The sequence below is a fragment of the Cebidichthys violaceus genome, unplaced genomic scaffold, assembly GCF_023349555.1.
Source record: "Cebidichthys violaceus isolate CVI_PGR_0920_01 unplaced genomic scaffold, fCebVio1.0.p SCAF_68, whole genome shotgun sequence".
NCBI lineage: Eukaryota > Metazoa > Chordata > Actinopteri > Perciformes > Stichaeidae > Cebidichthys > Cebidichthys violaceus.
The window spans coordinates 778,918-800,314 of record NW_027176905.1 but is presented as its reverse complement, the minus strand read 5'-3'; the positions used below and the strand labels follow the sequence as shown (position 1 = coordinate 800,314).

Genomic DNA, 21,397 nt, shown 5'->3' with positions numbered 1-21,397 from the left:
ATTTTCTCCCTTCATTTCTACCCTCTTCTTTGTTTCCTGGCTTCTCCAAATCTTGTGTCCTTACGTCTCTGTCTTCCTTCAGTTCTCCTCTCTGTCCAGCTTTGCGGACATGAGCACAGCTCTTCGTCTTCTGTCTCCAGAAAATCGCTCAGCGTTGCCCAGGGAGAGTTTTCGTGCTTTTTCGAGGATTATGTGCGGTCACCCTGAGGTTGGCGGTGAGCGCATCCCATCACTGAACTGGTATGAGGACAATGACATCAAGTCCTTCTTAGGAAATAATGGCACTGAAGACACAGACCCGGATCGTGACAACAACACCAGTAAGAGGCTTAGATATGATTAGAAACGTGTTCTGATGTTTCAAAGTTGAGTGAATGGCTTCCTTTAGTTAATTGTTTGCTTTTTACCCTAGCAAGTGCTCCTCTTTTCAGTTGATTTGTATATTACCATAAATGTACAGAAAACCAGGTTTCTCATGGTCTGATTGATTTGTGATCTTTAAGATCCTTAGCGACACCAAAAATAAACAGCACAAAAGTGTTCTGAGTTTAACAAGTTGTTTTTTGTCTGACGATTGTCTTATTTGTGCTTTCCTCCATGCAGCTCCTTTCTGTAAAAGTTTGATCCACGGTCTTGAGTCCAACCCTCTGTCTCGCATTGTGTGGAGAGGAATAAAACCTCTGTTTATTGGAAAACTGCTGTACACACCAGACACTCCTGCAGTACAACAAGTCATGAAAGAGGTACAGAGAGTCCATCCAAGGATTGTAAGAAATATAACTGATGGCTGTTTGTCTGCTAAACTGGTTGATATCACCAACAAGTCCTTTAGGTGTTTGCTGAAAATTGTTGTATTTTTACAATTGACGGAATCTACTTAAGTGGACATGTTTCTGTTCTGTCACTTTATCTAACGAAAATATGCCTTATTGGCATTTAAAGCATTTCTTGCTAAAAACATTGAATATCTCGAGTTATGGGCAAGTGCATTAGGCTACTGAGCCTTAAAACATTTAAAATGCCCTTGTTCTGAGATATCCAGACAATCAGACACGTAACTGTTGAAGCAAATACATCCATCAAAGCTAACTACTATTTGTGTCTGCTGAAGGTGAACAAGACTTTCGAGGACATGCAGATCCTCCAGGAGCTGAATGCAGCCTGGATGGAGGTGGGACCACGAATCAAGAATTACATGGAGAGCAGTGTGGAGATTCAGCTGCTGCAGGTCTGATTTACCAACTGCTATCTCTCTTCAGAGTGTGTTATGATGCTAAAAATATATTTTTCATATAATGTGTGTGTGTGTGTGTGTGTGTGTGTGTGTGTGTGTGTGTGTGTGTGTGTGTGTGTGTAGGCATAAACCTGATTACACAGTCACATTGTGGGGACCTTCCTTTGGGGACAAATGCATGTAAATCATTACACTTTAGGGCAAAGACTTGGTTTGAGGTTACGGAAAGGTTAGATTTAGGTTAAGGGTTAGGACTAGGCTGTTAGTGGTCTCCAGGTAATGAATGTAAGACAATGTAATATCCCCAAAAGTCATGAATAGACAACTGTGTGTGCGTGTGTGACAGGATTTGTTGAAGCGGCCAGAGGTGGCAGTACTGGTCAACCTGCGCCTGGAGAACACATCCTGGACGGCTTCACGAATCGCACGTTTTCTGTCCACACCCTCGCCAGATGCCCCAAGGAATCCCAGAGCAGCGCCTACCTGGCTGGACATCTACAACAACCTGGACCACACCATCACCACGCTCGCACAAGTCACTGAGGTTCTCATCCTTTGACATTCTGGTTTTCTCTTCATGCTGCTCTCCAGAAAGTCCAGCCTCATTCTGAGAATATAGACGGAAGAAATAAAAGAACGGAACAAATCATGTTTGATGGAATATGGAGCAGAAAATACACCTTTATAATACACTCATTTAACTACACTTAAACCTTCTAATAAACTATAGTATGCTGACTAGAGAGCTAACGCAGCCAAATATTGTCTGTACATTTATTTAGTTTCATAGTTTTGTTCTGTTTTTTGTATATTGACACTTTTTGGCTCTTTATATTCTTACAAAAATGGTTAGATGGGAAAATAGTAAAGTAGTAAATACTGAATCCTGTAAATAGTGCAAGGTTTAAGTGAAGTTTAACTTCAGCTTCTCTTCCATTTAGTTTATCATTCATGTCTTTTGTGTTTCCTTTTATTCTCTGCAGTGTTTCTCTCTGAACAAGCTGGAGGGGTTGGAGACCGAGGGTCAGATGATTGACAGGGCTTTGGAGCTGCTGGAGGACAGGCAGTTTTGGGCGGGTGTGGTTTTCGTGCTTCCTAACTCCTCGTCCCCTGACCTGCCGCCCCACGTCACCTACAAAATCCGAATGGACATTGATGATGTGACCCGGACCAACAAAATCAAGGACAGGTGCTGAGGAAGAACCGAAACATCATTTGTTTATCGTGCTGTTTTTTAACTTTATATGCTTTACTTATATTTACTTATATAAACCGTTTTGGTTTCATGTGACCATACCTTTTCTGTAACATGCTAGTCCATTGCATAAATCATATACTTGACTCTAAATTGCACCCATGTCAACAGGTTAGAGTATCCCTTTCAATTTATTTCTAATGAGACAATACCGCAAAACCCCCAAAATATTGTGATATAGGTCTAGATTATATCCCCCACCTCTAACTACTCTTTGGTTTATGAAAACCCAACTCATCAAAGATCAATGATATTTAGCCCAAAACAGGTTTTTAGTTGTTGTTTTTTTCATTATGTGGACTTTCTCCAGCATGTGGATTTGAAAAAACATCTTTTTGGGTGTTTTTTCTTCAGATTTTGGGATCCTGGTCCAGCAGCCGACCCCTTTAATGATATGCGCTACATTTGGGGTGGCTTTGTGTACGTTCAGGACCTGGTGGAGAGAGCTGTGAGCCGCATGCTGACCGGAGTTCAACAAACAACCGGCATCTACATCCAGCAGATGCCCTACCCCTGCTATGTGGATGATGTGTGAGTCGCATGCTGTTGTAAACTAATGTTTTAAGAAAGTGTGCACACAGTTCCACATGTTCATGCTGGGAACAGACCAGCACAGCCATAATCTGAGCAGCTTGTCTAAAGCAGCAGACGGTTCAGTGCCTTGCTTACATTGATGGTAGCTGTTAAAGGGAGAGAGTCATTTTTTGAAAGCCCCCATTCCCCAATTTTCTCCATTTGTGGAAGCATAACAGGAATCAAGGAGTCCCCATGAATGTTGTGAGTTCACAACTGAACAGGAAAACATGTCAGAAGTATTTTACCTGTTAAAAATGGTCTTATATTTTGAATAACCTTTAACTACCTTCTGCTTTGGACTCCAACTACATAATTTCTTTGCTTTAGCATATTAATTTAAATTTTGGTTACCATTATAACAGTTTCCTCCGAGTGCTGAACCGCTCTCTGCCGCTCTTCATGACACTGGCCTGGATCTACTCGGTGGCTATGATCATCAAAGGCGTGGTGTATGAGAAGGAGGCGAGGCTGAAGGAAACCATGAGGATTATGGGTCTGGGAACGGGAACGCTGTGGCTCAGCTGGTTCATCAGCAGCATCGTTCCTTTCCTGGTCTCTGCAGGACTCCTTATAGCTCTGCTCAAGGCAAGATGACCACTCACTAACTTACATATACATACAGTATATATATATATATATATATATATATATATATATATATATATATATATAGTTATTATATATAAATACAAAGTAGCTGGTTGTACATGATCAGGAAAGAACATGTGACGCTGTAAATATAAATTATTGATAGTCTGTGGTCAGATTTCTAGATGTAATGAGAGGACTGATGGTAAAGTATAAAATAATCAGGTGTCCAGTAGTTTTATCGCATATTGTGATGTTCAATGTCAGGCTTTCCTTTATTTGAATCATTTATTTCCATGATCACTGTTTCACACATATGTCTAATAGTATAGAAGGATTGGTGGTTGGTTGGTACAGCAAGGCCGTAATTCTAGTTTGTCTTGTTTTCAGTGGGGGGACATCCTGCCATACAGCGACCCAGCTGTTGTGTTTTTCTTCCTGACGGCGTTTGCCACCGCCACCATCATGCAGTGTTTTCTCATCAGTACATTCTTCTCTAAAGCCAACCTGGCTGCTGCATGTGGAGGGCTGATCTACTTCGGGCTTTACCTGCCATACGTACTGTGTGTCGCTTGGAGAGACCGCCTCACCACCACCTACAGAGTCCTCGCTGTGAGTAAAATAGTTATTGGTCCAATCAGAAAGTTTCTCTCCACAATTCTAGAAAAATTAGTTCTAGTTGTACAAAAATAATTGTTTTTTAAGCAGAAGTAGCAAGACTTAATGTACAGATTGAATTGGAAAATTGACCATTACATTCAATGTATCTAATTCATTAAATGTAACTGAGCTTCAACACCCAAAAGTATTGCAGTATTTGGTCAAGTGTCCTTAAAATTTAAAATAGTTTGTTCCTCTTTTCTTCAGAGTTTCCTGTCTCCTGTGGCCTTTGGCTTTGGCTGTGAGTATTTCTCTCAGTACGAAGAGCAAGGCGTGGGCATCCAGTGGAACAACCTCCACTCCAGTCCTGTGGAAGGAGACTCGTACAGCTTTACTACCTCTATAGTCATGCTTTATGTTGACGCCTTCATCTATGCTACCGCAGCCTGGTACATCGAAGCAGTGTTTCCAGGTTTGATGATTGGGACTATATCTGCGTAAAAACAATTTGGGATTATAGCGTGTAATTTGTTTTGTGTTGATTTACAATAAATGGGATTAATAACTGTTATGAATGTATGCTGACCACGTTCTTCCGTCTCTGACAAAAGAGCAAATTACAAACTTTTAAAATTGTGTTAGACTTGTGTTTTAGTTTTAGACAGGACTTGAGATCCTAGTTTGAAGACATCATTTAATTTAGGGAAAAAGCTTAAAAGCTACTTAAGTGACTCTGGTTAACTGATTCTTTCATCAAAATGCAGTTATGAAATTATAATCCTGAATTTGTTAATATGTGTGTGTGTGTGTGTGTGTGTGTGTGTGTGTGTGTGTGTGTGTGTGTGTGTGTGTGTGTGTGTGTGTGTGTGTGTGTTTATACCAGGTGAATATGGGATCCCCAGGCCCTGGTACTTCATCTTCCAGATCAACTACTGGGGTGGAGTTCCTCTGGAAGCAGGCATGCCGATCCCCCCCGCACCTACAGAACAGGATGATGGTACAAAGCTCTCAAAGCTGCTGCACATCAGCAGCTGTTTCTGTTTTTCTGTCACAGTCATCTAAAAGTAAAATCATGGCTACATTTGGCTTTCTTTGTCTGAACCACATTGGAAAAGTATTTTTTCAAATAGAAGTCATATTGCTCAGAAGTACCTCGTTTATTGGACAGAGTTCTAATATTCTGTCATTTTGAAAGTTGTCTGCAGTTGTCTCCTCTGGTCTTAATACCAGTTAGAAGTCTATGCTGGTTGTTTTGTGTTATGTTTAAGCCAATAAACTCAAAGTCAAGTTAATGCTCTGAGGCAATAAGCCCATTAACTATAAGGGTTAAGAGTACAAGGAGACTGAAGCTGAGAATGATCATCAGTCCAGACTTCAAATCGTTTCTGTTATCTGTGTAGCTGCGTCTGACCTGTGTTATCTATAATCCCTCTCATTTTGAACTTGTGTCCTGTAGTGAAGTTAGGGGAGTTACATTCTCGGCTTGTAAGAATATATTGTGACCCTTTGGCTGATGACTTCTGCTCACGTACTACACTTTTATTATCAATTATTAATCACTGAGAGTAGAATTACATTGTCCCTTATAAATACATACAATTCTTTTCTGTCATCAGATCACATTGAACCAGAACCCACTGACCTGATCCTGGGTGTGAGTATCAGAAACCTGGTGAAAATATACAAGAAGGGAGCCAAACTGGCCGTGAATCACCTCAACCTGAAGTTCTACGAGGGGCAGATCACCTCTTTCCTCGGCCACAACGGAGCCGGCAAAACCACCACCATGTAAGGAGCAGGCCTGATGAATAACGGTCGATCACAATCAGCACTAATGTGTTCTAGCATTATGTGTCTGATGGCTGTTTAGAATTACATCTTTACAAGGATTTGATGCAGAATTAATCACTTTGGTTGAGTGTGGTGGAAAAAAATCTTTTTAACCTCCCTGTGAGAAATAACTGAGATGAGAAAACTCTTAAATATAAAAATCATATTTAATGAACAGACGGTTTGTAATAATTCAGCTGAATGGATAGAGCTCTTTCCCCACGGATGGTTCGGAGGTCTAACAACAATGACTAAACAAAACAGAGTATATATGCACATTATCTCTCCTCTCCCTTCACCCCCCTTGGCAGATGTCGCCCTCCTCTGTCTGCCGATGCACCCACCAAGGCCAGGTTCCAGCCTTCTGGTGGGAAGAGGGTTAGGTGGTGAGATCAGGATGACACTACAGCAAGCCAGAAATGCTAAAATACCTTTGATATGAGATCATTTCTTATGAGTTCTTAAATTAGTCTGGTTGGCCTCGTCTGCATTTCTGCAGGTTTTAAGCAATACAAGTTAACTAAGAGAACGGTATGATACATTTCTCCAATATTGAGTACAATGTCAGGGGATGTGATTTCTTGATGTTTGCCTTTTGTCACCTAATTTATCGTAATGTTTTTGGCTTGTAAAGGTTAATAACAGTGATCAGCATCAACACGCATATGGTCACAGGAAAAGTCTGTAAAAGACAAGAGATTTGTATCTAATTTAAAGTGGAAGGTGTGCTTCAACAAAGTATTTATTCTAATGTGTCTGATGTTTGTCAGATCTGTCCTGACTGGCCTGTTTCCACCGACCTCGGGCACTGTGTACATTAAGGGGCTGGACATCCGTCATGACATGGACATCATCCGGAGGACACTGGGAGTTTGTCCACAACACAACGTCCTGTTTGATATGTAAGGCTTGTCTTTCCAACGTCTTCTATATTCTGTCACTAAAAACTAGTAACATGCTGTCATTGCACATTGTTTTTGACTTACTATGGTTAAGTTTGATAGATTACAGAAATCCCACCTAAAGATTTCATACAAGCTTCTTTTGAGTGTCTTTATAATTAATTTATTATTAGTGATATTAGTGATTTTATGAAATCAGTTGCATTACTACATTACTTGCATAAATGATTGTTCTGAAAACGATTATCTGTTAGGCCTGGAATTCACCAGAAATCACAGTTCATATTTTCTTTCTGTGTCTGTCTCTCCCACAGACTAACAGTGGAGGAGCATGTGTGGTTCTATGGGTGTCTGAAGGGTTTGTCTGAAGCGGAGGTGAAAGCTGAAATGGACACTCTGCTGGAAGATGTCGGCCTGCTGCACAAACGACATGAACAGACCAAAAACCTCTCTGGTAAACTTGCTTGTTTGATTTCTGTATAAAAACATGACTTGTATATGTTTTGTAGAAGGGGATGTCAACTTTGTCTTTTCCCTCTGTTTCTCTGTCAGGTGGCATGCAGAGAAAGCTGTCTGTGGCAATAGCGTTTGTTGGAGGCTCTAAGGTGGTTGTTCTGGATGAACCCACAGCCGGGGTTGATCCATACTCGCGCAGAGGGATCTGGGATCTCCTGCTCAAATATCGCAAAGGTGAAGGATAGGATCTGTGGATCTCATTGTTTTTCTGATTTTGGGGGGTGAGAAGAAAACCACATTTTAAAGGGCCACTTGCCAAACAGGCCAGAAAGCAGTCAGTCTGAACTGTCAAACCAACAAAATGCGGTTTTGGAGTGACAACCTTATAGCTTTATTTGTCTTTACTTGAATTGAAAGTCTATATAATCACTATGCTTATCTAGTATACTTTTATTGTAACCTGTACAATAAAACCTGTGTACTTTTCTTTTAGGAGATGGCTATGATCTAGAAACTGGCAGGAAATAATCCCACCTAAACCTGACAAAAATGACAAGCAAAATCTAAGACCAACATGAGAGACCTGTAAAAGATACAGATGATAAGTGAAAGAAATAGTCAATATGTGTCTGTTATGTCTTTCTCCATCAGACCGAACCATCATCCTGTCCACCCACTACATGGACGAGGCAGAGCTGCTAGGTGACCGGATCGCCATCATCTCCCAGGGGAAGCTGTGTTGCTATGGCTCACCTCTCTTCCTGAAATCCCGCCTTGGATCTGGCTACTACCTCACTGTGGTAAAGAGGGAGGGACTGGACACCAGCACTCCCAGCAGCACCAGTATCTGCACGAGCACCAGCATCAGCACCAACAAGCTGCCTGCTCTCAAGGTCTATTGTTTTTTTTTATTTCAACTTTAATTATCCTGGAAAATGAACGTATGCCTGCTTTACATTTTGAAATTAAGTTCAGTAACTTAGATGGGGTTATAACAACAGGGCAGCAGTGAATCAAAGACGAAAGTAAAGTCATCTTTGTGTTTCAGGACAGTGAGTCATCCATGAGTGAAGACACCGGCCTGGGAAGTGATGAGAGTAGCTCATGTGAGTGTTTCACTGCTGTATGGCCTCTACAGTTAACTGAGGTGGTTCAATGTTAGGTAAGTACAGTGCTACGGTTTTAGTAATTGCATGATCTTTTTTCTCATCATTGTCTTCACTGCAGACATTGCTGCGTTGCTCTGCCTGGCACAGCACCACATCCCGGGTGCGAGGCTGGTGGAGGAGTCGGGGCGCGAGGCGGTGGTCAACTTGCCGCAGACTGCAGCCAAAGACAGCAGCCTGGGCGTCTTCCTGTCCGAACTGGATCAGAGGCTGACCGAGCTGGGCATCAGCAGCTACGGCCTGTCAGACAGCACACTAGAAGAGGTGAGACATTTACATTGTTTTTGATGGATAAATAAATAAGCTACTTGATCCACTTGCCAGAAACCTTCAGAAAATGATCATCAAGCGTCTTTTATTGTTTTTATTAAGCCACCGACATACAGTAAACGACTTAGTGAGTGCTAATGTTTGCATTGGCAACTTGGTTTTTGAGAATTTCTATTATCATTTACTGTTTCCTGTCACCTGCTAATAATAGCTGAGAAGAGAGATTGTAACAGAAGACTGAAGGACAGGGAAGTTGTGCTAGCACTGCCCTCACTATGCATGTAGGTCCACTGCTATGCCGCCAGCTAAACACACTTATAATCCACAACTAATAAAGGTTGAAGACAGCAGTTGGCTGTGAAAGTTTCCCTGGAAGCAATTGTGAAACTGTGAAAAGAATGTTGGATAACACATAACTAATTAAATAATAGTGATTATAAATCTGAAAAACATGATAAACTATAGACATCTATAGTCAAAGGGTATTGATAGACTAACAAGACAAATTGATTCACAAAAATCTAGACTAAATGGTAATTTAATTACATTGTCCCTCAGAGTAAAAGTAAACTGAGTAAATAAGATATACAGCAATTAGTCCAACAGATACTTAAAATGTTGTGTTAGCAACACCTTAGCCTCAGACAGCACTTGTAGTAATAACGACTAGCTTGATTAGCAGTAAACCGATCACATAAATACTAAATTAACATATTACAAATCAGTTGGAAGGTCTTTAGTCAAAGTTAAACATCAAACAATCAGCCTGCATTGCCCAGACACACTTGACTACTAACCTTACCTGGTTTTATGTGTGTAAGTGTGTGCGTGTGCATGCAGAAGATTAACCATGCCTTATCTGAAGGGTGGGATATTTGTGGAGCAGCCATGGTCTTAATGGGTTTAACGTTAGCATGAGATTAGCAGATTAGCACTGATAGCAGAGTCTGATAGGTTTACTCAGTTTTAGGCACTCACCCTCTGCACCGCTGACCTCTGTTAATTTCGCTTGATGCTTTTTTACTGACACCTACTGTCTGCAGCTTCAGCTGTAAGGGCCTGACGATCATTTTCAAAGCAGTTCTTCATCGAAAAAAATGAACATCTTTTGTGTTCATACCTGGCAAGAAAACTACTAGCAGCTTAAACAAGTTCAAATGAATGTCTCAGTTAATTTAAGGCTGCATCAGGTGAGAGTTGTCATTCAAAATCGAGCCATCTTGGGCTGCAACAGATAGAATGTGTCCATTAAGACCTTTTAGATTTACCCTGTGGTCACAACAAAAATTATCCACCCACTAGAAGAGCACCTTGTTGTGTTTGTGAGCAGGAGATTCATTTTTTTTTTTATGGTCATTCTGTTAATTTTTTAGATCTTTTTGCGAGTGGCAGAGGAAACTGGTGTGGATGCTGAAGCAGAGCTGCAGGCCGGATCTCCCAGCAGGCAGCAGCCATCAGCTGGGCAGAGGGTTGAGAGACAAGATGTTGAAGAACCAGAGACAGGTATGCACAAACACTTGCAGAGAAATGGATTTGTGTACATACCACACAGTGTTTCCATGTACAGTCAGTCTGCTATTTCATCTCCAACTGTGATTGTTTGTTGCCATAATGCTGCCAGGAAGGAAAAGGCTTCGAAAGCAAGGTACCTTCAGATCATCCTGTACTGAACCATAGAGATATATAGAAAGATATTTCCCCCCAATATCAAATACACTAAATTGTCCTCACTCTCTACCTTTAACTGAGCTGACAAATAAGAGAGATTTAAGGGTTCATGAAAGCTGACATACACGCCAACATTTTGGCACTGAATTTGCTCATTTCCAATAACTTTAAATTCAAATTCAAAATTTGTTGTTGTCATGCTTCTACTGCAGTTTTCTGTGGCTCTGATCTGACAAGAGTCTCAAAGGTCAACAGCACTGACAGAAGTCTATGTATTTATCAGCCCATTGTATTGGTGTGCTCTCACACTGTGCTTTTCCTGCTTGCAGAACCTCAGGAGACAGACCTGCTGAGTGGAGATGGCCGAGGTGGGGTACCCCTGACTGGCTGGTGGCTGACCTTGCAGCAGCTGAGGGCTCTCTTCATCAAACGCTGGCTTTATGCTCGAAGGAGCCGCAGGGGCTTCTTCGCTCAGGTGAGGAAAACTATTGACAGCAGCTGTTTGAGAGCACACAAACAAATGCAGAATCAGAACAATCTCTCTGTAAATTGATCTTGAGAAGTTTTTCAGCTTTTGATTTGTGCTTCAGATTGTCCTGCCTGCTATGTTCGTGTTGGTCGCTCTGCTCTTCAGCCTCATTGTACCTCCGTTTGGGAAGTATCCATCCCTGCAGCTGCAGCCCTGGATGTACGGAGAACAGTACACGTTCTTCAGGTAGGCCTCCACCCAAACATTCACCAAACCTAAGTCACCGCAGAAAAGATTTTTAATCGGTTTCTTCAGCCGTCAATTGGTCAATTGGTTTGGTCTACTCCTGGTCATAAACTGGTCATGCTTTTCACTTGATGGCTTGTTATTGTTAGTTTTGACAAGCGTCCCTGGCGCTGTTTTTTTTATTTACAGCAATGACGCACCCGGGAACCCGGCCATGGAGAACCTGCTGGAAGCTCTGCTGGACCAGCCAGGTTTTGGTACCAAGTGCATGGAGAAAGAGGAGGAAGACAACAGCACGTAAGACAACCCCTGTGAATACAACAATGTGTCTCAGCAGTATCAGAAGAAACTTAATGAAACAGTAATGAAGGTAGTGGGAGAAATGGTCCTGAGACATCAAGATCTTACACATAGTATGAAGAAAACATGTGATAGACAGCAAAAAAATCAGTTTTCTACAAATGGGTGATAAAATAGACAGTAATTAAAACACATTTTATACTTTCCTTGCATAAAGATTACTGTGTAGGGTTAAAGTAAAAGTGATGCACCTGGAAGTTTGGTCTTTTGATTGGGTATATTAATTAATCTATGACCTCTACTGGCACTCAATAGAAATTGCAACATCAGTTGTAAGCTCTATCTCTGGAATCACACATTTCTGGCTTTGGGGAAATCTGTTAGATTTTTTGTGATTGTTTGATGCACTTTATTTTGAATACCAGACATTTAGGCAACATTTCAATGATTAAACCACAAACCTCTACTCCACGTTCATTCCCTGTTCTCCCTGCAGGAGTCCTCAGTGTGAAGGCGAGCGGGGTGGCCGTTTCATGCGACCACAGGTCTCCTTCTCCACCTGGCAAATGTTCAGCAGAGGCAACTGGAGCAGAGACGCACCGTCTCCTGAATGTCAGTGTAGCACAGAGGACGTACGCCGGATGCTCCCCGACTGCCCGAAGGGTGCCGGTGGACTGCCGCCTCCACAGGTCAGTGTGGTGTCAGGGAAAGACCGACTTATTAGCATAATGCAGTGTTGATTGATTTTACTTTGGTCTCTGTTCATTTAAAATGTATTTGTTACCTTTTAGACTAAGAGGCTGACTGGAGAAGTCCTCCAAAATCTGACAAGTTATAACATCTCTGATTACCTGGTGAAAACCTACTCTCAGATTCTCAAGAAAAGGTACTTCATTAAACATAATAACACATTACTATTTGGTATTTCATTTAATTTTGTTACACCATTGCTTTTCCTTCTCGGTGGTGATCTTTAAATTACCTTAATTTCTCTATCCGTTCCTTTTTATTGTTTGATCTTTATTTGTAGCCTACATACCGTATGACTCTCAACCTTATTGTTTTATATTGAAGCTGTCAATAGCGGATTTTTTAGGAGACAACATGCAATACAGTATAAAGAGCATTCAGACCATCATGTGATACACATATTGTCCCCAAAACTAGCCTGATGATTGAAATATAAGAATGGATATACAGTAATGCTTCTAAAAAAAGAGTGTAATTTTAGAGTGAATGTCAACATATTATAAATATGGAAAGACTCTGTTGTTAGAATTTCCCTGTTTGTGTTTCCTTTACAGAATATCCATCACACACTAACTCTTTTCTTTCTGTGTTATAAACAGCCTTAAAACAAAGAAGTGGGTGAATGAATTCAGGTAAGCTGCTGGTTTAAAACTTAATTTTGAAGGCACAATATCTGCAGTACTGTAGACTTGCTTAAAATAATTCTTCTAAAGGACTGACAAAAAATAAACTGTTATACTGACAGATACGGAGGTTTCTCTCTCGGGGGCAGCGCCACTCAGACGTTATCTCAGGTCCACCATGTCCAAGACTCGATCATGGCTGTCAGGACTCGTTATCGAGTTCAGCAAGTATAAACAAGGTTCCAAGCATGCTTAACTGAAACTGCTGTTTTCCTGAATATTCTTAATGTTTTCTGATGTTCTTTGATTCATCACAGAACAGTTCGCTGGATCATCTGCTAAACAGACTGCCGGATTTTCTAGGAGGACTGAACAGTCAAAACAATGTCAAGGTAAATGTGTGTCTGTTTATCTGTCTTCTCTCCTCCTTTTCTGTGGCCTGTCTTTCAAGGAAGAATCAAGCACTCAAAAGCGTTTCTCTCGTGTCTGTACTCAGGTGTGGTACAATAACAAAGGGTGGCATGCCATGGTGTCATTTGTCAACGTGATGAACAACGGCCTGCTGAGAGCGAGTCTGCCTCCAGGTCCAGAGAGGAAAAGACACGGCATCACTGCCTACAACCACCCGCTCAACCTCACCAAGGAGCAACTCACAGAAATGGCCATGTTAGTTCACTGCTGTGGAGTTTTAAGGGTTGATGTTTTTTGGAATTGGTTTCTTGTGCTTGTTATATTACCCCAATTTGTCTCAAGAGTTAAATTCAGCTTAGTCAGAAGTAAAACAGGAAGTGTGAGTTGTATAACATCAATGTGTGTATTGTGTATGTTGATATGTGTTTTTCTGGTTCCTCTGTCAGGATGACCACATCAGTAGATGTTCTGGTTTCCATCTGCGTGATCTTTGCCATGTCCTTTGTGCCGGCCAGCTTCGTCCTTTTTCTGATTGAGGAGCGAGTCAGCAAAGCCAAACACCTTCAGTTTGTCAGCGGGGTAAAACCGATCCTTTACTGGCTGGCCAACTTTACCTGGGACATGGTCAGTGCTCAAGAGAAAGGAGACATTTTACTAGTAGCAGAGGAGAGGGCAACACTTACTGGAATAGATGAATTGTGTCAGTGATGTTAAATTTCTACAGTTTGCCAGTTGAGGTTGACAAGAGCTAAAGAGTTGCTTCTTCAACAGAACTAAATATTTCCACCTGTATTGTATTCAGATCATATCATTTTACTTTCAAAATTAAAGTAATACAAATCTGGAAAAGTAATCTTTTGAATCCTATATACTTACATGAGATAATCTAATTTAAATTCTGCTTTGTACTTTATCAACCTTGTACAAAAGCTAAGGCTGTGTTCAGATACACAATAGCACTGCATGAAAAAAAAATGCAGCCACTTCATTAATTTTAATGATGGCACTGTATTTCTACAGCAGAAATGCCAATGCAGAAGGCGCAACTTTTGTTGCAACGAAATTCAGCATCATCTTGCCCCGTTGCATTTTCCCCTGCATTTTTGGAGCTTAAAGTCTAAACCTAGACTCTGTAAGGACTGTCATGCACCAATGGTGAAATTCTCACCTTTGTTCTCCAGTCAATAATCTGCATTAGATGATTCTCAATAGAAAAGTATTATTCACTGAATAAAAGAAAGACTTCCTCTTCTTCTAAAATGTCATCTTGTCATCTTGTCAGTTGAACTACACAGTCCCAGCCACCATGGTGGTGCTGATCTTCATCTGCTTCCAGCAGCAGTCGTACGTCTCGGAGACCAACCTGCCTGCTCTCGTCCTGCTCCTCCTATTCTACGGGTACGTTCAGACTCAGACTCCACTGACTTCTATCCTGGTTGCTACACTACTAAAATCATGCATCATCAAATCTGACTGGACTGAATGATCAGAGTGACTCGTGTCTGTTTCTGTGCTCAAGGATAATCTTTTTTCTTTTGATCTCTGTGTCTTAATTGTTTAATCTAATTGTCTCAATCATTCACCAAAGATCATTCTTACCAGCATGTTGAACTTGATTGGTATCGAGAACATCCCGAGTACTTGAGACATCGTGAGCCTGAATCTTAATTTTGACCTTTTTCCTTTATTAATCTTTTTACTCCATACGTAACTACAAAGGCAAACACGTTTAGAGCAGTGATCTTTAAATTGTATCATTAGTCACAGGATGATTTCTAATATGGAATTAAATAAATCCCTGATGCCAGAAATGCAGGTTTAAATTGTTTCTATCTTACTTCAATATACTGTTATGATACACAATGGTCTTGTGTCTCTCTGTAAACAAAGTCTCTATTTTCCTAGTTGGATTATAGTCTGTAACAAAAGTAATGACTCATCATCCTTTTTAGGTGGTCCATCACCCCTCTGATGTACCCAGCGTCCTTTGTGTTCACCGTCCCAAGCACAGCTTATGTAGTCCTGACCTCCATCAACCTCTTCATCGGAATCAACGGCAGCATCGCCACCTTTGTCCTGGAGCTGTTTGTTGACGAGGTACAAAGCGCAGCAGTCTCCAAGGGCAATGCGACAAAAAAAACAACTATTTAGTGCTCTTTTAACCACGATTTATGGGATTTTTTTTCAGCATCTGAACGAGGTGAACAGGATCCTGAAGAAGGTGTTTCTCATCTTCCCTCATTTCTGCTTGGGACGAGGACTCATCGACATGGCCAAAAACCAGGCCATGGCAGACGCTTTCCAGAGACTGGGTACCTAATATGTCCACCTCTAAATAGATATCTAAAAGTCTATTCAGTATTTCAAAGCTGAAAATTACTTTAACCCAAGACACTATCGACTTCTCTGCTTTTGATGCTTTTTGCTCATTGTTGTGGTGATTGTGCACTGTAGTTTGAATATACAGTAAATTGTATATTGGTGTTTTGCTAGACCCTTTTATATAGACTTTTGTTACCATCCTATGGGGCATTATTGCCTGCATACTTTTAACTTGAACTGCTTGTTGGACTGCAGCAAACACACAGGATGTACGATCTCTAAAGATAAATGTATGTAAAGATTGTCTTTGCCTGTGGTTCTCCTCCTCCAGGCACAAAGCAGACACTGAACCCCCTTCAGTGGGACTCTGTAGGGAAGAACCTGTTTGCGATGGCAGCTGAAGGTATTATCTTCTTCATCTTCACCATACTGCTACAGTACAAGTTCTTCGTTCGCCTCAGGTACGTTTAAAACAACCCTTCAATATTTTAGTAAAATGCAGACAGATCTTTTGTTTGGAAACCGATCTGCAGCATCTGCACCAAAATAATACACGGTGATCTTGTTCCTCCCCCGTTCAGGCCGTGGTGGGCCGAGCCTGAGATGCCTCCACTTGGTCCAGAGGATGAGGATGTCAACAGGGAGAGAGAGAGGGTCAAAAGTGGCAAAGCCCAATCAGACATCCTCTCCATGATAGACCTGAGCAAGGTACAACCAGCATTCAGCCTAAAAAGTAAAACTTAAACTGTTTACATTGTTAACACTCCTGTGGCTGATTCAAAGCAAATGTCTGCACTCAGTTGACATCAAGCATAACCCATACAAAACATTCAAACTACTGTTTCAAGTTGTGTTTGGAAGAGCTGCATTTGTGTATTTCTGTTAGAATTGCAGTCTGCCATCATGCAACATTTTTTTCATCCTACACTGGAAAACTTCTTGCTGAGACGGAATCGTTGTGAGTTTCTAGTTGATGGTAAAACAAAGGAATTTTGTTTTGCAGGTTTATAAATCAGGCAGGAAGCCGGCGGTGGATCGTCTCTGCCTTGGGATTCCTCGTGGAGAGGTGAGAGAAAAGCACACCAAAAGAAGCACTAATTACATCATAGTACAATGATAGCACATACACACACACACACACACACACACACACACATTGTCTGACTTTAGTTCTAATCAGCACTGTTTGTCAGCCATGTATATCTGCTGTAGATACAGTCATTATGTCCCATAAGAGGTGATTTTGGATAATATCCTGGCGATTTATCACTGCTGCTGCTGAAACTAGTGTTAGTATTGCTGCTCCTGCTGCTGTTTTTATTATTGTAACTGCTAATGATACTTCGACAACTGGTGCTGCTGCTTCTAAAAAATACTGCTGCTGCTTTTACTACTAATGTCGCTACTTCTTGGCCTACAACTAGAAATATACAAGTTCCACTACAGCTGCTTTAACAGATACAACCACAGCTATTACTGGTACTTCAACTACTACAGTAGTTTCTGAGTGAAACATCTGTAGAGTGAAACATCTGTTATATTTCAGCTCATTTTTTAATAAAAATGTTCACATAGTCTCAATGGTCCTAGCTGCATACAGATATATTTGTAACTTGATGTTATGTTTGTGTCCTCAAGTGTTTTGGCCTGTTGGGGGTGAACGGAGCAGGGAAGACCTCCACCTTTCGCATGCTGACCGGAGACACGGCCATCACCTACGGAGATGCTTTCCTTAATGACCATAGGTACAAACTCTCTGCAGCACCAACTTTTACCAAAGCCTTGTCCTACTAAGTGAATGTGTCCTGGATATAAGAGGACAGGAATATTTATGTGAAGCTGAATTAACCCGTATGAAACGTTATGGACAATATGGAAACACTGTGCATTTATTTCTTTGTGAGCACATTTAAGACATTAAAAAACATTTAGTTTTCAGCAAATACTTACTGAGTTTAAACCTACTGTTAAATGCAGTTAAATATATTTGACATACCTACATTTTAATATAAGATACAAGAGCCGAAGTTGATGTCATAACTGTAGTAGTACAAATGGTAGCAGTAGCAGTAGGACATTACACAGTTGTAGAGGTACTATTAGCAACACTAGTAATTATTGTTGCATGTATAGTAATGGCAGAAGCAGTAGTACATTATATTATAGTCATTTAGCAGACGCTTTTATCCAAAGACTTACAATTGAGAGTATCACATTTCTACACCGTGGGAGTGTTTTGGGGTTAAGTGTATTGCTCAAGGACACATCGACATGCGACTAGCGGAGCCAGAGCTGGGGATCGAACCACCGATCCTCTGACTGACGGCCCTGCTATCCACTTAGCCACAGTTCGCCCCCGCCGTTCTGATGGTAGCAGTAGTAAAAGTAACACCAGTATTATCCGTAGTTCAATTTTAGCAGCAGTAGTATTATTAGTTGCTGCAGTAGAAGATGCCGCAGTAGTAGTAGTGGTGGTGGTGGTGGTGGTGGTGGTTGTACTGGTGGCCATAGAAGAATAATCAGAAGTCCTCGTAGTTACCGTAGATAAAGTACTAGTAATAGGCCGTCATTGCGGGTGTACCATTTACATAGTTGTATTAGTACTTCAGTGATACTCCAAGAAACATAGTAACATTAGCAGTAGAAGTATGGTTAGCAATAGTAGTAGTCCCAGCACAATAAATAAAGTTGTAGTAGCAGCTGTAGTCCTAGTAGTAATAGCAGCAGTTATGGCAGGAGTTCTACTAATCACAGCAGTATTAGTATTGGTAGTACTGTGAAAGTGTTTCTGTGGTTCTCAGTGTGCTGACAGAGATGGAGCGAGTCCACCAGCTGATGGGTTACTGTCCACAATTTGACGCCATCAGCGACCTGCTGACGGGTCGGGAACATCTGGAGCTGTATGCCCGCCTGCGGGGAGTTCCTGAGGAGTCTGTCACCAAGGTACCATAAAGAGCCGTTCACCTCGAAACTGAAATTAAGACATTGAGTCATATGATTTCTGAAGTTGTGAGACACAGTGACAGACTTGATGTGAAGTGACAGCTATGTTTAGCTGCACTGTGCAGGATCATACAGGGATGTACCTTCTCTGATGTCCTGTAGGTGGCGCAGTGGGGTGTGAAGAAGCTGGGACTAACCCAGTACTCTGAGCGGGAGGCTGGAGGCTACAGCGGAGGCAACAAAAGAAAACTCTCCACTGCCATCTCCCTCATCGGGGCCCCTCCTGTTATATTCCTGGTGAGAAACAAACTTGTTCACCAACCGCTAAGATCAACACAGAGTATTAAACTTAATATCACATATTGCACCCCTTACATCATGTTTTTTCCAAGATGATGTGGTTCAGTAACTTAATTGTTGGTGCCACAACCAATCTTTCTTAAACTGTGTTGCTAAAATATATTATTTTGACTGTTGCTTGTTGTTTCCATGATGCTTTGATTTATTTAACTCTTGTTAGGATGAGCCCACCACTGGCATGGACCCAAAAGCCAAAAGGTTTCTGTGGAATTGCATCCTCAGCGTCACCAAAGAAGGAAGAGCTGTAGTTCTCACCTCTCACAGGTAAATAGCCAAGACACATTAGCAGGATGGCCCACAACTTCCTGTTCCTTCAATGAAGCACTCAGTAAACACAACACCCTGTCAATAATCTTCTACTGCTCCATCAATTCTGTATTTATGCCTAAGAGTTTCCTCATGGTGTGTATTATATAGTGTATAATATGTGTTGATGGATTTTATCTTGTGTCTGTACGGTCAGTATGGAGGAATGTGAGGCGCTCTGCACCAGAATGGCCATCATGGTGAACGGCAGATTCCAGTGTCTCGGATCTGTACAACACCTGAAGAACAGGTAAGCACACTAAATTCTGTCTAATACATGTCAAACTCCAAACTCAATGTATCAATCAGTGAATGAATGAATGAATATTGTGATTTTTCAAATGCCTCACGTCCCCTCACACCACCAACTTTACCCCTCCTCGGTTTTATTAGTTAACAAGTTAATGCTGTCTTTTTTGATAATTTCCTTTTATCCATGGAGGTTAAGCGATCTGTGAAGGGATCAGTTCTAGTTTGTGTCACTTTAAAAATCATCAATTCATCATTAGTGCAAGTAAAACTTTATTAATAGTAATACATAGAATGATGGCTCATCTTATGAGTAAAAGTCATATTTAGGGTTGGCAATATGACAATATATACAATATAGATTTGTACATTTGACTGTCAAACACTAAGTACTTGCAAGGACAATTTAAGCATTACAGTTTTTTTAATTCATACTGTATATTACAGCAACATTTTGTAAAAAAATGGAAAATCCCAATGCTAAACTGGTTAATTAGCCCCAGTGTAAGCTGCACACAGTACACTGCACACATTATTCTACTTAGGAACAACACGTATCATGCGGCTGACACACCTTAAAACTTGTATTTATTCACTAAGACCAATACAGTCAGAAGATTTGAACATGATAGCAGCAACGTTAAAGTACTTTATTATGCAGCTTTATGGTGTATGGTTGTGGGTATAATCTCTTGTGTATGTTGATCTACTGTAAATACATCTGCAGGAAATCTTTTGGTTATAATCGTGTGAACCTTGTGTGATTAACTTTTGTGTTGTTTCCATATTCTTGTTTTTAAAGCTGCTCTATATTAAATTCCATTAAACTGTGACGGTACATACAAAGTCTTGATTATTGTTTCGTCCTTCATCTTCCAGGTTTGGTGACGGCTACACTATCATCCTTCGCCTGATGGACACTAAATCCAACCTGGACCCATGCCCCATCAGCACTCACATGAAGAGCTCTTTTCCCAGCATCGAGCTGAAGGAGCGCCACCAGAGCGTGCTGCAGTACCAGCTGCCCTCACACGCCTGCTGCCTGGCCCGTGTCTTTGATGTGCTGGCCAACAACTACGAAGAGCTGGGCGTCATCGACTTCTCTGTTTCACAGACCACCCTGGACCAGGTGAGGATGAATAACGGATGCAACTGGCATGAGAGCCATTCAAACTTCTCATATCTTTACCAGAGGGTGGTGTAAAGGTCCTGATCTGGGATCTCCTGTAAATTGAATTAAATAGAGCATTGCACCAAATATCCTTAATTGAGGCAACATATGCTGTTTCCCATCAGGCTTTGCTCTCTGGCTGTTGTTAGGGGGAAAGAGGAAAAGGCATGAATTTTAATGTTTAACAAGCATTTCTAAACAGCTAATCAAAAAAAGGTGAAAAGGGCCATGCATAGTAATGATAATCCCACTCTAACCTACCTAAATATATAGTATATCATCACTCGCTCACATTCTTTACACTAAATTATCTGTAAATGATCTAAATATTATTCCTTAATTTTGTGCATAGATTTCAAAAGTGACAGATAATATTTCTGAGTGGTAGAAACGATAAAACGTTCCTAATTTCAGACCCTGTGCATGGTACTTAATGAGGATTTGCCAAATTCTATCCAATTGAAAAAGATAAGTAAGATGTTGATTAAGTAATCCAGACACATTTTAATGGATGTGGCAGCAGTTTCTCAGCAGTAGTAGTCTCAACTCTTGCAGAAGATACATTAGTTAGCATGCATGCTAATAGGCGTTAACAAAAAGAATGTGATGGATAGCTGACCGTCATTAGCTTGATAGCTAACCAAGCTCATTTAAATCAATTAAATAATTATTTAATGTGACACTAAAGCGTATTTATTTTTG

General features: G+C 41.0%; 1 protein-coding gene across 4 annotated transcripts in view; it reads left to right on the top strand.

Annotated features, from left to right (window-relative positions):
• Positions 1–21,397, top strand: part of abca7 (ATP-binding cassette, sub-family A (ABC1), member 7) — a 31,926-nt gene that overhangs the window by 7,737 nt on the left and 2,792 nt on the right. For 2 of the 4 annotated variants that reach the window (XM_068734856.1, XM_068734855.1), the window contains exons 9-49: positions 83–320; positions 604–743; positions 1,112–1,228; positions 1,581–1,778; positions 2,218–2,423; positions 2,844–3,020; positions 3,428–3,650; positions 4,044–4,265; positions 4,521–4,725; positions 5,137–5,250; positions 5,870–6,041; positions 6,854–6,985; positions 7,300–7,439; positions 7,538–7,675; positions 8,093–8,334; positions 8,490–8,547; positions 8,669–8,871; positions 10,251–10,380; positions 10,499–10,522; positions 10,875–11,020; positions 11,136–11,260; positions 11,450–11,557; positions 12,057–12,249; positions 12,352–12,446; positions 12,910–12,942; positions 13,056–13,161; positions 13,251–13,325; positions 13,430–13,599; positions 13,791–13,968; positions 14,627–14,742; positions 15,297–15,441; positions 15,533–15,656; positions 15,998–16,127; positions 16,248–16,374; positions 16,670–16,732; positions 17,305–17,411; positions 18,468–18,609; positions 18,772–18,906; positions 19,130–19,233; positions 19,433–19,525; positions 20,404–20,653. In XM_068734856.1, coding sequence (XP_068590957.1) covers positions 83–320; positions 604–743; positions 1,112–1,228; positions 1,581–1,778; positions 2,218–2,423; positions 2,844–3,020; positions 3,428–3,650; positions 4,044–4,265; positions 4,521–4,725; positions 5,137–5,250; positions 5,870–6,041; positions 6,854–6,985; positions 7,300–7,439; positions 7,538–7,675; positions 8,093–8,334; positions 8,490–8,547; positions 8,669–8,871; positions 10,251–10,380; positions 10,499–10,522; positions 10,875–11,020; positions 11,136–11,260; positions 11,450–11,557; positions 12,057–12,249; positions 12,352–12,446; positions 12,910–12,942; positions 13,056–13,161; positions 13,251–13,325; positions 13,430–13,599; positions 13,791–13,968; positions 14,627–14,742; positions 15,297–15,441; positions 15,533–15,656; positions 15,998–16,127; positions 16,248–16,374; positions 16,670–16,732; positions 17,305–17,411; positions 18,468–18,609; positions 18,772–18,906; positions 19,130–19,233; positions 19,433–19,525; positions 20,404–20,653 — 5,844 coding nt within the window. The remainder of the gene's footprint in view (positions 1–82; positions 321–603; positions 744–1,111; positions 1,229–1,580; positions 1,779–2,217; positions 2,424–2,843; positions 3,021–3,427; positions 3,651–4,043; positions 4,266–4,520; positions 4,726–5,136; positions 5,251–5,869; positions 6,042–6,853; positions 6,986–7,299; positions 7,440–7,537; positions 7,676–8,092; positions 8,335–8,489; positions 8,548–8,668; positions 8,872–10,250; positions 10,381–10,498; positions 10,523–10,874; positions 11,021–11,135; positions 11,261–11,449; positions 11,558–12,056; positions 12,250–12,351; positions 12,447–12,909; positions 12,943–13,055; positions 13,162–13,250; positions 13,326–13,429; positions 13,600–13,790; positions 13,969–14,626; positions 14,743–15,296; positions 15,442–15,532; positions 15,657–15,997; positions 16,128–16,247; positions 16,375–16,669; positions 16,733–17,304; positions 17,412–18,467; positions 18,610–18,771; positions 18,907–19,129; positions 19,234–19,432; positions 19,526–20,403; positions 20,654–21,397) is intronic. The other 2 variants (XM_068734858.1, XM_068734857.1) reach the window with 2 other exon arrangements.